Here is a 13,979-nt window from a genome sequence, read left to right as displayed (position 1 = left end):
GACCTGGTCACCCCTTACTGCCCCCTCTCGCTGCCGGCCAGGTCACCCCCAACTGCCTCCCCTGCTGGCATAGTTGCCCCTCACGGCTCCCCCCGGGGCCTGGTCGCCCCATGCAGCCTACTGTTCAGTCATTTGGTCGTCCCTCACTAACCCCCCTGCCATGGGACGGTCCCCTCAGCCCAGCCTGCAACCTCTCCAATGTGGGACCCCTCGGGGGATGTCTAACTGCGGGTTTAGGCCCAATCCTGGGGATCAAAGCTAAACCGGCAGTCAGACATCCCTCTCACAATCCGGGACCACTGGCTCCTAACTGCTCACCTCCCTGCCTGCCTGATGACCCCTGCTGGCCCCCCTGCCAACCTGATCACCCCTAACTGGCTCTGCCTGCCAGTGTGGTCACCCCTAACTGCCCCCCTTGCCAACCTGGTAGCCTCCAACTGCCCCACTGCGCCGGCCTGGTCACCCCTAACTGTCCCCCCGCCAGCCTGGTCACCCCAACTGCCCCTCCTGCCGGCCTAGTCACCCCCAACTGCCACCCCCCCTGCCGGCCTGGTCGCCCCATGCAGCCTGCTGTTCAGTCATTTGGTCGTCCCTCACTAACCCCCTGCCGGCCTGGTCATAGGCAGCCACCTTGTTTATTACATAGGATAGGTCTGCAGGAAGAAAGGCCAGAGGTAAAAAGCCAGGTGGGTCAGAAGGAAGCCAGAATCAAAGTAAAGCAGCAAGGAAGTAAGAACACAGCAAAACCCCACAAAAGAGAGCTATAGGAATATGGCAACTAGACAAATGCAACTCAAGCAATAGGTTAATATTTGAATGTGTATAAGCAACCTATTTGTCATATAAACTAAACACTTGAGGAAAGACCAACCCACAAAAGCATACTGAATTCTTAATAGAAACAATAGTTAAAAATGTGTACTATTTAAACCAAAATTAAATATCATCTGCAACTTTCTATCGAGCGGTACATTTCCAGGTGCAGTGCAGGAGTAAAGCCTGCACTGCATCCAGGATGCTTCTCAGAGGGCGGGAGGTGGGGCTCCACACAGTGCCCAAGGCCCACGCCTGGTTGCAGGTCACCTGAAGCCTCTGCATCTACCTAAGAATGGGTTCACCTCTGGGCAATCACTGTGCTCTGCATCAGGGGTCAAATGGAAGCCAGTCTCTAACGAAGACCGGAGCAGTGAGCCTGAACTGACTGTTATTCCTCCTTCGTCATGACTGTTCTAAGGACTTTCTACATGCAAAGCTATTTGTCCAACCAACCTGTTTCTGGTCCATGCCTATTCTCACGTCATAAGGTGCCCAAGGAAAGAAACATGATTCCAGGTAGAGACTAATAACTACTCTACTGGAGGTAATTACAGGTTACAGAAAAAAATAATTAGGCACCCCTAAACTATCCCTGTATTGTTTGGGGCAAATGGCAATTTAATGTCAAATACCTATTTATTCCACTTATCATTATTGTATAAAAATGAGCATTCCTCAAGGTTGCCTGAAACTCCTAAACCTGAGGAAAATTAATTTTATACTTACTCCCCCCGAGGAATCCCAATGGTTAAAATAAAGTTCTGATTTATATATTGGTATTTTAGAATGCTCTCCTTAAAGAAATATGTATACATGAAGGTAGAATCTCTCAGGCCCTCCGGAAAAATGCCACAGTTACATAGGAAAGCAGAACATACAACCTCCTTTAAGAAATTGGGAAAATTTCTCGAGTTGTATCTGTGTTGCTTTCACAGGACAAGAATGAGCAGCCTCTACGACTCAAAGCAGAGACCGTGCCAAGGGATGGCGCTGCCTCAGTCGTTGTTCTAATAACAGCTACCTTGGGTAACATGGTCAGCATCCCCAGACCACAGGTCTTAACTATTTAACTAGTTCCCTAAATTAAGGCACACCCATAAAAGAGTATAACCATGCAATGTTTTAGTTTTTTAAATTGAGGTAGAGTAGTATGTACTGACATGAAAAGATACTGGCAATATAAATCATATAGGCATGTTAAAGAATATCTGAAGTATAATCTCATAAATCTTAAAAGCTTATAGAAGATACATATAATTGTACATAACTAAAAATAACTATAAAAATGTAAAAAATAGTGTGAAAACAAAAAACATTTACTTTTTATTTTATGTACTTCTGCACCAATTGAAATTTTTTTGCATTAAAGATATATCACACCCTAGCTGGTTTGGCTCAGTGGATAGAGCGTCGCCTGCGTATTAAAGGGACCTGGGTTTGATTCCAATCAAGGGCACATGCCCAGTTGCAAGCTTGATCCCCAGTGGGGGGCGTGCAGGAGGCAGCCAATCAATGATTCTCTCTCATCATTGATGTTTCTCTCTCTCCTTCCCTCTCCCTTCCTCTCTGAAATTAAAAAAAAGGATGTATCATGGCTTCAATCCTAACACAATTTTTTTAATTTCTCAATTCCCTAAAAACCATCTTCACATCATACAAAATTTGTATCTCCTAAACTATATTTGATCCAGTGGTTTTATATTTTTCTAAAATCTTCAGGCAGAACGTTCGTTACAGAGTTTGCATGTATACATAACTAGTGTTCTCTTCTACCCTTAACAAACACTGGGGTGGGGGGGGTGCAAAAGTAGGTTTACAGTTGTGAATATGCAAAACAGTTTGTTCTTGTATTATTATTATTGTCCATACAAACAACTGTAAACCTACTTTTGCCCCATTCTATACTTGCCAGAAAAGTCTATGAGCCTGTAAGTGCCTTGAGAACAAGGACTATATCACGGGCAGAGCCTAGCACTGCTGCCTTCCAAGAGTCTGCTTCCAGGACAGATGCTCAGAGTCAGGGTTCCCAGGGCAACAGACTCCATGGGGACAGAAGACAGCAACAGATTTCATGTCCTGTGAGATCTGAATGGTAACAGACTTCAGGTAGATTTATCAAACTGAGTTTATCTTTTCAAAGCTTCAGTAAGCTCATTTAATAACGTGTAACTTTAATACTTGAAATTATTTAAAACTTCCAAAACTTACCCTTTGTCGAAGAAAGACGTATGCCCTGATCTAGAGAACTTTGTGCCGTTGCTATTCATCACCCCGCAGTTAACATTCCCTGAAATATAGGATTTTCGTGATGCTTGGTCCTTTGCAAAATTCCTGCAAGCTGCTAATTTGGATTCTAAAGCCTACAAAAGAAAGAAGGAATGATTTGGTTGTCAAAACAGTAGCTGCACATAAAAATCTGCATTTCAAACCATTTCTATTTTGAGACTCAAACTTTACTCTCTCCGTTGATACTAGTGGCTACTTAAGCCAGAATCAATCACCTTTCTAGCAGACAAAGGAAATGTTCATGCTGACTCCCTTTCTAATGAGCTCAGAACATTTTACTTATTCCTCTCACTGTTCCGAGGGATACAAATATCCTCACTCACATAAGAAAAATGTGGCACAAGCAGACCAAGACAGACCCCAGGTCTCTTGACCCCATCCATTATGTCTTTCTGAGTTTTGTTAGTTGGCTAGTTAGAGGTGGATGAGTATGGAGAAGGGCTGTTTTGGGAGCAAATGCGTAAAGAATGCAAAAATATCATGAGAATTTTTTAAAGCAGCCAATTATTTCTACAGCATTTCAGTTTAGTTATTTCTAATGCATTAAAATGGATAAGAGCATTTACAACACTTCACATGACGTTAAAGACTATTCCTACTTCTTAGAACACAGTATAAATGTCTGATACCCTTTTTCTATAATTAAATAATTCACCGGAAAATGACACCAGACCTTTAGAGCATTTACCTCTAAATTGGGTGCCTTTCTTGGCATCTGGCACTTGCCAGGCTCTACAAACAGACGACATGAAGAAAACAGGACTTCCTCATCTATTTCCATCACACACAGTTATCACCAACTCCCCCTTCCCCACAGACACTCTGACCAACTCAAACCCCTCTCCGTGACAAAAAAAAAAGGAGGGCAAAAAACAGTCCATTCCTATTATCCATGATACTAAGGAATTAGGAATGCATAAGTAAATTAAATCCACAGATAACATATGCACTTTCAAAATCCTCCCCCCATAATTTCAATACAAGCTGTTAAGAAACAGAAATGAAAACAAATGTCTTCTATCCTCCTTTCCTATAACAAAAGTACAACGACCTATAAAATAAGAACACACAGAAGAGAGGTAGTGACCTTGTAGGATAAGCTTTACATAAGCATTATTTCAGCAACTTGTTAAATGTACACATACACAGTAAAAACTGAGAGCCACAAAGCTCCTATGTTCAAGACACTCATTCGTTCCTTCAAATACTGGTATGTGCTAAGCACCTATCATGCAGCTGGCACAAGTTGTATCTGAGATGTCAGGGAGACATCCAAGTGCAAGTACTGGGGTCTGGTACTCAAGTGAATAAAGTGGTTTAGATACCAAGATTTAGAAGATATATATACCAAGAAGTAGACAAAATCATAGTTGTGAATAAGATGGGGAAATTAAGGACAGAGCTCTGAATAAAATCAACAATGAAAGGGTGGGCAGATTAAGACCTAACAAATGAAAAAGATGAATGGGCAGGAAGACAGGAAGCAGACATGACACTGCATCAGAGGAGCAGAGGAAAGAAGGCATTCCAAAAAAAAAGTGGTTTTGAATGTTTCAAGTAAAATCAGGACAAAATAGCATCCATTCTAGCTGACAGCACTGAAATCGTCAAGGAGCAATTATAGTGGAGTGAGCAGGGACAGAGCCGAAACAAGGACGTCTGGGGAAGTGTGTACTAATATACAGTCAAAAACGCTAACAATAGCCCCAGCCAGTTTTGCTCATGATTAGAGCACTGGCCCTCGGACTAAAGGGCCACGGGTTCGACTCCAGTCAAGGGCACATACCTCGGCTGCAAGCTCAATCGCACCCAGGGTCGGCGTGCCGGAGGCAACCAATCAATGTGTCTCTCTCGTATTGTTTCTCTCTCTGTGTGTGTCTCCCCCTCCCTTCCACTCTCTCAAAAAATCAATGGAAAAAAATATCCTTGGGTGAGGATTAACAAAAACAAAACAAATAAAAAATGCTAACAACAAATGGAGACATGCTTTCAAAAAGCTTGGCTGTAAAAGGAAGAATTAGAATAATAGCTAAAGAGAGAGATAGGGTAAAAGAAAGAATAGTTGCTTTTATTTTTGCTTTCTAAGATTAAAAAAAGTATGTATATAATATCTAATATTACACATACATATTAACATATATAGAGTAAAAAGCTGAAGATACAGGAGACATAAAGATGACAAGGATAGAAGGAATGGGATCCAAAGCATAGAGGGACAAAATTAGCCAGGAGCACGAATATGATACTTTTACCACTGAAATAAAAAGGAAGAAGAGCTACAAACAGAGGTAACAGAATAATAAAAGAAGAGGAGAAAACAAAACTTCAAGTCAGATGGCCTTGATTTCTCAGTGGAAGAGGATGCAAGCGTGGGGATGCGGCTTCCGAGTAGTTCTAGTCAGTGGACAAAGGAATATTCATAGGAGCACGCCAGGAGCTGGCGGATAAGCAGACCAAAGTTTTATGACATCTTGGGAGACAGGTAAACAGGTAAACCATGCAAGGACTCCAAGTTCAACTTTAATGCACCATTTCTGAATAATTTATTTATGATACTAAAACAAAATAAACAAGAACAAAGAAAGATGACAACTTGGGGTCCAGAAATAGACAGTGCTGATCCAATAGCATATAATGAAGAGAAATTCAAGGACGACGGTGGTGCAGCAGCCCTATAAGCGTACCAGAGCTTTCAGCAAAGAGTGAGGGTAAGAAGCTGGAAGGCATGAGATACTGCAAAGAGTGCATTTTTTTCTATCTACAAAAATAAAGGGTAATTAGGAAGACTAGGAAAAAAGAAAAAGGCATACAGGTCAGCTCTCACTCAATACAAAAAAATCTGATATGATTCTGAGTAAGTGATAAAGAACAAAATGCTTGAACCATCTGTTGAACAATATGAATAAAATGACCCAAGAGCCAGCTGTCCTCTATGATTATACAGTAGCACACATGGGCATGATACTATAGATACTATTGACTAATTTTCAATCTTCAGAACTAACCAATGGAGAGTAAAAGGAGGTACAAAGAGACACACACACACACAGACACACACACACACAATAAGGAGTTGCAATATAATCTAATAAATTCAGAAATAGAGGTTTTATATTTAAAATTACAAAAAACACTAACAACAAAAAATAAAAATTGCGAGAATGTGAGTTAAAGTCCTCATCTTTTTGCTTAAAATTGGTTAGTCAAGATACAGAAAAATAAAACATTATTTTATCAAGTTACAAAGGTAAATACCATAACTCTTACAACAAATTAAATAAAAATGGTTATTTTAAAAGTAAGGAAAAACTATGTACTGTATGAATGACTTAAGCACGTTACTATTTATAGCAACGTTAAATTGCAGTTTAGAGTGAATCTGATGGTTAAAATAATTCCATAAGCTAGAAAAGGTAAACATAGGACCCTGTATCTTGGCCTCCCATTTCTTCTTCAAAGAAAGTATAATGCAACTTCTACTTTTTTCAGAAAGTGTCTTACACACAAAAAATAAGTAAAGGCATGGTGGATAGTGGGAAGTTTCAGGGGTAGATTACTGAAAAGAGAGGTTCAAGTCACTGAGGGAATAAGAAAAGCTTAAATCCACACAATCATATTATTATTTCCAGTGATCTGAAGGAAGGAAAGGAGAAGTCACATTTCTTAATTGATCCAGACTGCAGGTCTCCTCCATGGCCAAAAACACCATGCTCAACAGTAACAGAGTAAACCATCTGTGGGATCACATATGAATAGGAACAAAGTTAAAGGAAGAGAGTGCTAAAAAAAAACAACAACAGAGTACTACTCTCTTGATAAGGTCCAAGAGTATTATACAGAGTAAAAAAACTGAATAAGCGCCTGGCCTGTATGGCTCAGTGGTTGAGCATCAACCTATGAACCAGGAGGTCACAGTTCAAGTCCCAGTCAGGGCACATGCCCCAGTGTGGGGCATGCAGGAGGCAGCCGATCAATGTTTCGCTCTCACACTGATGTTTCCCCTTCCTACCTCTTTAAAAATCAATTTTTAAAAAACTTAATTTTTTAAAAAAGGACATACAGCAGGAAGTATTTTAGGAAAAAATGGAGGACTCATTGTCCTTTAGAAACAGGCATGGGGAACATGCAGAATTCTCAGTGGAGACTTAGGAGGTCAGCACGCTGGGCCTTCTGCAGAGACACCAGCAAGCCCAAGCCCTGGAGGTGATTATCTGGACCAGCCTCAGCTGATCACCGATGCTTTTGCTTCTCAGTTTAATTACCACAGGAAGGTATTCTTTTTTCTTCCCTGACTTCAAATTCAGAAATAATTCAGTACCTTTGCAACTGAAACACCTTGTGATAAATAATTGAATGCTTACCCCTACTTTCCGTAAGAGATCCCCCACAATGTTTAGTGCTGATATCCTAGCTGAAGGAGTCAGTGGACTGGTACCAAAACCGTTTGGTATAGCTACAGAAAAATAAAACACAAGTGATTATACATGCAATTTGGGTTTTGTTGTTATTGCAAAATAGTATACATTCAATGTAAAAAAAATCAATATAGTATTCCAAACTACAGATAAAGTGGAGATTCCATAAACATGTTTAACAGTTCTATAACTGATGAGTATTTAGATTACATCCAATTTTACATCATTACAAATAATGCTAAAAGGACATATAGCCTTAAAACATCCAGATGAGTATTTCTGAAGAAGAAGAGATTCCTAAAAATAGAACTGCTGGGTCAGAGGATATGCTATGCCCATTTCTTTCACCTTAACAGGTACTGACTGCCAAAATGCTCACCAAGAAGATTATGTCAATATCAGCAATGTGTACAGTGGTGTCGTCAATAATATTAGACATCTTTTTATGCCAATTTGATAGTCATTTTGTTTTAATTTTTATTTCCTTAATAACTAATCATTTGAATCTCTTCCGGAAATTATCTGCCTATCCTTTGCATTTTTTTCCTACTAGGTTGTCTTTCCTTTAACCAATTTGCAAGGGAACAATAATTATATTCACCCTTTCTCTTTTATGTTGTATTTCTCAGAGTGACATTTATCTTTTTTTAAAAAATATATTTTTATTGATTTCAGAGAGGAAGGGAGAAGGAGAGAGAGATAGAAACATCAATGATGAGAGAGAATCATCGATCAGCTGCCTCCTGCACATCCCACACTGGGGATCGAAGCCAGCAACTCAGGCACGTGCCCCTGACCAGTATCGAACCTGGGACCCTTCAGTCTTCAGTCCAACACTCTATCCACTGAGCCAACCGGCCAGGGCTGACATTTATCTTTTAAGCTTTGTGTTTTGGGGAGGAAGCCTTTGGCTCCCTCACCTCAATATTATAAAAAATGTTCCCCATATTTTCTCCTAATTGCTTTCCTAAAAATTTTTTTACCCTTAGATCACATCAAATATTTACATATTTCCCCTCCAAATGGATAGCCAATTAGTGAAAAAGTACTAAAATAGTTTTAGCACTTGAAATAGTACTAAAACCATATACTGAATTCCCTATATATTTCAAGCTCCATTAAATTATTAGTCCACTCTGCCAGAAAGATGCTGCTTCAGTTATTATAGTATTAAAATAAATTTTGGTATCTTGAAGGGCAAAGCCTCTTTTTGTTAGTAAACTATTTCAAACTTTTCTTGGCTATTCTTTTTTTTTAAAATATATTTTTATTGATTTCAGAGAAGAAGGGAGAGGAAGAGAGTGATAGAAACATCAATGATGAGAGAGAATCATCGATCAGCTGCCTCCTGCAGGCCCCACACTGGGGACTGAGCCCGAAACCCAGGCATATGCCCCACCGGGAATCGAACCATGACCTCCAGACTCATAGGTCCAGGCTCAACTATTGAGCCACGCCGGCTGGGCTCTTGGCTATTCTTACACATTTACTCTTCAAGAGTAACTTTAAAATCAACTTGACAACTTAAAAAAAAATCCTAAGACTCTTATTAGAAATTTAAATTATTGATTGATTTGGGGAGAATAGATATTACAACAAAATTAAGTCTTTCCATTCAGAATCATAGTATTGAGCATGCTATTCATGCTCTTCTTCCATGCCCTTCAGCAAAGATTTCCAATTGTGCACCTTTTTCCAATTTATTTTTGACATAAATAGCATAATGATTAAGAGCTCTTGAGTGGAACTGCTAGATACAAATCCATCTCGTCATTTGATACCTGTGTGACCTTGAGTAAGTTACCCATATGCAAAAGAAGCTAATAATTAACTTACCTCATAAAGTTGTTGTGAAGTTTAAACTAGTTAACATGCTTTTAAAATGCCTAGCACAGTATTTAATAAATGTTAACTATTATTTTTTGTTTTCTAGAGTGCTGATCAGCATGTAAAATGCTTTTGCAGCTGCTGCTGTTGTTTACCATTCTGTCCTTTAGAATGGAATCTCACTGACAGTAGGGACTTGTCTTATTCACCACTATACTCCCAGAATCTAGAATGTGTGACACATAATAGGTGCTCAACTGATATAAATAAACTACTAGACTTTCCTTGGCAGGGATTTCTGAATCTCAGCTTTCCCTATTCTCCTCAAATTTTGTACTTTAGGTATTATATCTGTGCTTTAATGATAAACTGTATTAAGTGCTTTTTGGAAACGGGCATTGTATCAATACAATGCAATTAAAAACAGACCATTTCAGCCCTAGCTGGTTGGCTCAGTGAATAGAGCATAGGCCTGCAGACTGAAGAGTCCTGGGTTTGAATCCGGTCAAGGGCACATGCCCGGGCTGTGGGCTCAATCCCCAGTAGGGGCGTGCAGGAGGCAGACGATCAATGGTTCTCTCTCATAACTGATGTTTCTATCTCTCTTTCCCTTCCTCCCTGAAATCAATAAAAATATTTTTTTTAAAAAAGACCATTTCACAGAGATGTTCTTCAACCTTGTCACTGATTTATCTAACCTCCTGCTTCTACTAGTATGTCTGTGCTGATCTCCTTGTCACAAAACTGCCATGATCCAGTATACAGCAGCTTTTAGGTGAGTTTACACTGTCAGTTCCAGTCTAAAAGTGTGTCTATTTGGACAAGATTACAGCCTTTGGGTTGACTTATCTAAATTCTGTGCCAGAGTAAGCTCTATGTCCTACTGTCACTCCCCTACCCCAAGTTCTCACATGAAAAATCTAATGAGCTGTAAAAGAATGTACACCTCCCTCTGGGTGTTACCTTGATTTCAGCTCCTGATTATTCTGATTAGTACTCAAATAAAAAGTTTTCAGAATTCATCTGCATAATTCTAATGAGTAAAAGCAAACCTTTGTTAATTTTCAAATGTCAGTAATTCTGAGGGCCTCAAATACACAAGCACCATTCTGAAAAATGAACAGTGAAAGCTTTTGAGGACTGCTACAACCTATATACTACTGGGTCTATGCCCTCAGCAAGACACTCAACACATACTAGTACAATTAGTAACACCTTTTGACTATTCAGCATTTTCACATACCTTATCTAATTTCAACTCAAGAACAGGTGAGTTATCTATTCAAGGGCTACTGAGCACTTGGAATGTGACTTATGCAAGCAAAAACTGATTTTTTAATTTTAATTCATATTAAATTAGTAAAAACTTAAATTTAGTCACATGTGGCTAGTGGCTACTGTATTGGACAGCACAGATATAGAGAGCTTACTACACTAACTGCCCAGACAGAAAATCTTTATCACTATGAAAGATATAATCCTGTATTTAAAAAAGGGGTAGGAAGATCCTTCCATAGGGGAGTAGGAGTAGCTGAAATATGATCTGCAAGCTGCAAAAAACTAAATCTGAACTGAGAGCGTCAGGGTTCTATTCTAGTGGCTACTAAATGGCTTTTCTACTTATCAGGATTAAAAAACACATTGGCTGATGGCAAAAGGAATATTCTCTATGCACTACTCAACAGTTCCTCTGAATGTCACTTATGACATTCAGCATGCAGCTACAGAGGCATGTAATAGACTGGACGTGCCTATCCAAGCCAATGGTACTCGAGTCTGGTAACTTGAGTCTCTATATATCCCATGTACAATTCTCAAATGTTAGCATAAAGGCTTCTAGTCTACCCACGATATGTTAAGTGGCAAAAGCAAGAAATAAAACTAGACTTAAATATGATCCCAAAAAAATGTGTGTAATGAGGTAGGCACAAACACAAATAAGCATACACAAAATAAGAAAAAATCGAAAGTGTTAAGAGTAGTTAACTTTAAACGGTAAGATTACAGATGGTTTTTCTTTTTTCTTTTCTGTTTTTAAAATCTTCTGCATGAACATATATTACTGCTACAATAAAAAAATAAACTTCCTTTAAAAACTTTTCAACTTTTCAAAATCTCAATTTATTAAGTGGCTTTTGTCTTAAACCTAGCCAGCATTCTCATTGTTTCCTATGGCTGAGTGGCTTAGGAAAATAATTCCTTCTTCTTCACACAGATTTAACCAACTTTTAAACTTAAATTTTGCTTAAACTTTAGCAACTACTGCTTCATCAGCAAATCTCTAAGTTGATAATCTACCATAGTTTCAAAAAGCAGACCTAGCCCATGTGGCTCAATGGTATGAGCATCGTACTCACATCTAAGGGTTGCAGGTTCGATTCCCAGTCAAGGAGATATACCTGAGTTGCAGGTTCAATCCCTGGCCCCAAGTTGAGCCTAGCGGGAGGCAACCAATGAGAGGCAACCAAACGATGTCTCTCATCTCCCTCCCTCCCTCCCCCTTCCCTTCCACTCTCTCTAAAAAATTAATGGAAAAAATATCCTCAGGTGAAGAGTAACAACAAAAGAAAGAATAGCAAGAAACAAAAGAAAAGACATTACAAACCTTTTGGTGAAGGAAAACTGTTCTCTGTTCCTTTGCCAACAGGAGTTGCTGGCAGAGAAAGTGACGCCTGGACAGCAGAGTCCATCTTTTCACAATCTAGAGTTGGAGAACTGGGAGCCGACTTTCTGGTTACTTCCTGTTGTCTTTCCCGAACTGCTAGTTCTTGTCTTAAATCTGTAAAACGTAGCAAAGGTAGTAATACTCACTAGAAAAAGCAAATACGTAAAGCAAAGTCATCTAAAATAAAATAAAGACTTTCTTCCTAAATTATTATTTCTCAAATATAAATTTCCTTATTTGAGAAAGAAAGAGAGAAGAAATGAGAAAGGGAGAGAGAGAGGGAGGGAGAAAGAGAAAGAAAGAAAGGAGAGAAACATCAATTCTTGTATGTGCCTTGACTGGGGATCAAACCCACAACCTTGGCATATCGGGATAATATGCTAACCCAGTGGTCGGCAAACTGCGGCTCGCGAGCCACATGTGGCTCTTTGGCCCCTTGAGTGTGGCTCTTCCACAAAATACCACATGCGGGTGCACACGTACAGTGCGATTGAAACTTCATGGCCCATGCGCAGAAGTCGGTTTTCGGCCTGGGCGAGTCTATTTTGAAAAAGTACTGTTGATATTTGGCTCTGTTGACTAATGAGTTTGCCGACCACTGCGCTAACCAAATGAGCCATCTGGCCAGGCTTAAATGATGTTTTAGAATTGAAAAATGCTATAACTTAAGAAAACTGTTATTTATGCCCATATACAAAAAAGGAATAGAACAGGCAACCAATCAATGTTTCTTTCTCTTTCTCTCTCCTTTCCTCTCTAAGCATGTCCTCAGGTGAGGACTAAAAAAAACATATATATATGACACAAAATTATCATTTCCTTTTTTTTGAAACTAGAGGCCTGATGCACGAAAATCATGGAAGGGGCACAGCCCTCGCAGCCCCTTGCAGCCCCGGCTTCATCCGGAAGGATGTCCAGAAGGTCGTTCGGCTGTTCAGTCTAATCAGCATATTAGCTCTTTATTACATAGGATGATGTAGTTTAGGGATCATTGCAAAAATCAATAAAGTGCATTTTTATAATTTTAAATGGACTGGTATTGTTCATTGTCACTATGACATATTTTGTTTTAGAAAGGAAGTAGTCAAAATAGTTGCAATTTTTTTCTTGCATTCAAAGTTGAATTTTCAACTCAAAATTAATATCTTCTTTTCCAGTTAGCAACAGACCTACAAAATACTTGCTTATGTTAAAAAAAGGATACAAAGTCATCCCACTTCTGGATACATATCCAAACGAATTCAAACCAAGATCTCAAAGACACATTTGCACATCCATGTTCAATGCAGCATTATTCACAATAGCCAAGAGGTGGAAGCAACCCAAGTGTCCAGCCACAGATAAATGGATCAAAAAGTGTGGTATATATACAAGGGAATATTATTCAGCCTTATAACAAAAAGAAATTTTATCACATGCCACAACATGGATGAACCTTTAGAATATTATGCAAAGTGAAATAAAGCAATCACAAAAGGCAAACACTGTGTGATTTCACTTATATGAAGTATCTAAAGTAGTCACACTCATAACTAGCAACTGAAAGAGAAATGTGATTGCCAGGGACTGGGGAAATGGGGAGTTGTTGTTCAATGAGTATAGTTTCAATTTTACAACATAGAAAAAATCCTAGCCATCTGTTGCATAACAATGTGAATATAGTTAACACTACTGAACTGTATACTTAAAAATGGTTAAGATGGTAAATTTTAGCCCTGGCCATTGTGGATCAGTTGATTGGAGTATCTGTCTGTACACCAAAAAGTCCAGAGTTCGATTCCCAGTCAAGGCACATGTCTACATTCCAGGTTGGATTCCTATCAGGGAGAGTTCGGGAGGCAGCACATCAATGTTTCTCTCTCTCTCCCCCTCTGTCTCTTTCTCTAAAAATCAATGAACATGTCCTCGGGTGAAGCTAAAAAATATATATATATATATATGTAAATTGTATTTTTTCTGACCACAATTAT

General features: G+C 39.2%; 1 protein-coding gene across 4 annotated transcripts in view; it reads right to left on the bottom strand.

Annotated features, from left to right (window-relative positions):
* Positions 1–13,979, bottom strand: part of NDEL1 (nudE neurodevelopment protein 1-like 1) — a 70,118-nt gene that overhangs the window by 14,059 nt on the left and 42,080 nt on the right. For all 4 annotated transcript variants that reach the window (XM_014549849.1, XM_005878797.2, XM_005878798.2 and 1 more), the window contains exons 6-8: positions 11,950–12,123; positions 7,464–7,555; positions 3,025–3,176 (exon numbers count right to left, since the gene is read on the bottom strand). In XM_014549849.1, coding sequence (XP_014405335.1) covers positions 3,025–3,176; positions 7,464–7,555; positions 11,950–12,123 — 418 coding nt within the window. The remainder of the gene's footprint in view (positions 1–3,024; positions 3,177–7,463; positions 7,556–11,949; positions 12,124–13,979) is intronic.

This window comes from Myotis brandtii, unplaced genomic scaffold, assembly GCF_000412655.1.
Source record: "Myotis brandtii unplaced genomic scaffold, ASM41265v1 scaffold573, whole genome shotgun sequence".
Lineage (NCBI taxonomy): Eukaryota > Metazoa > Chordata > Mammalia > Chiroptera > Vespertilionidae > Myotis > Myotis brandtii.
This window is presented reverse-complemented; position numbering and strand designations above follow the sequence as displayed.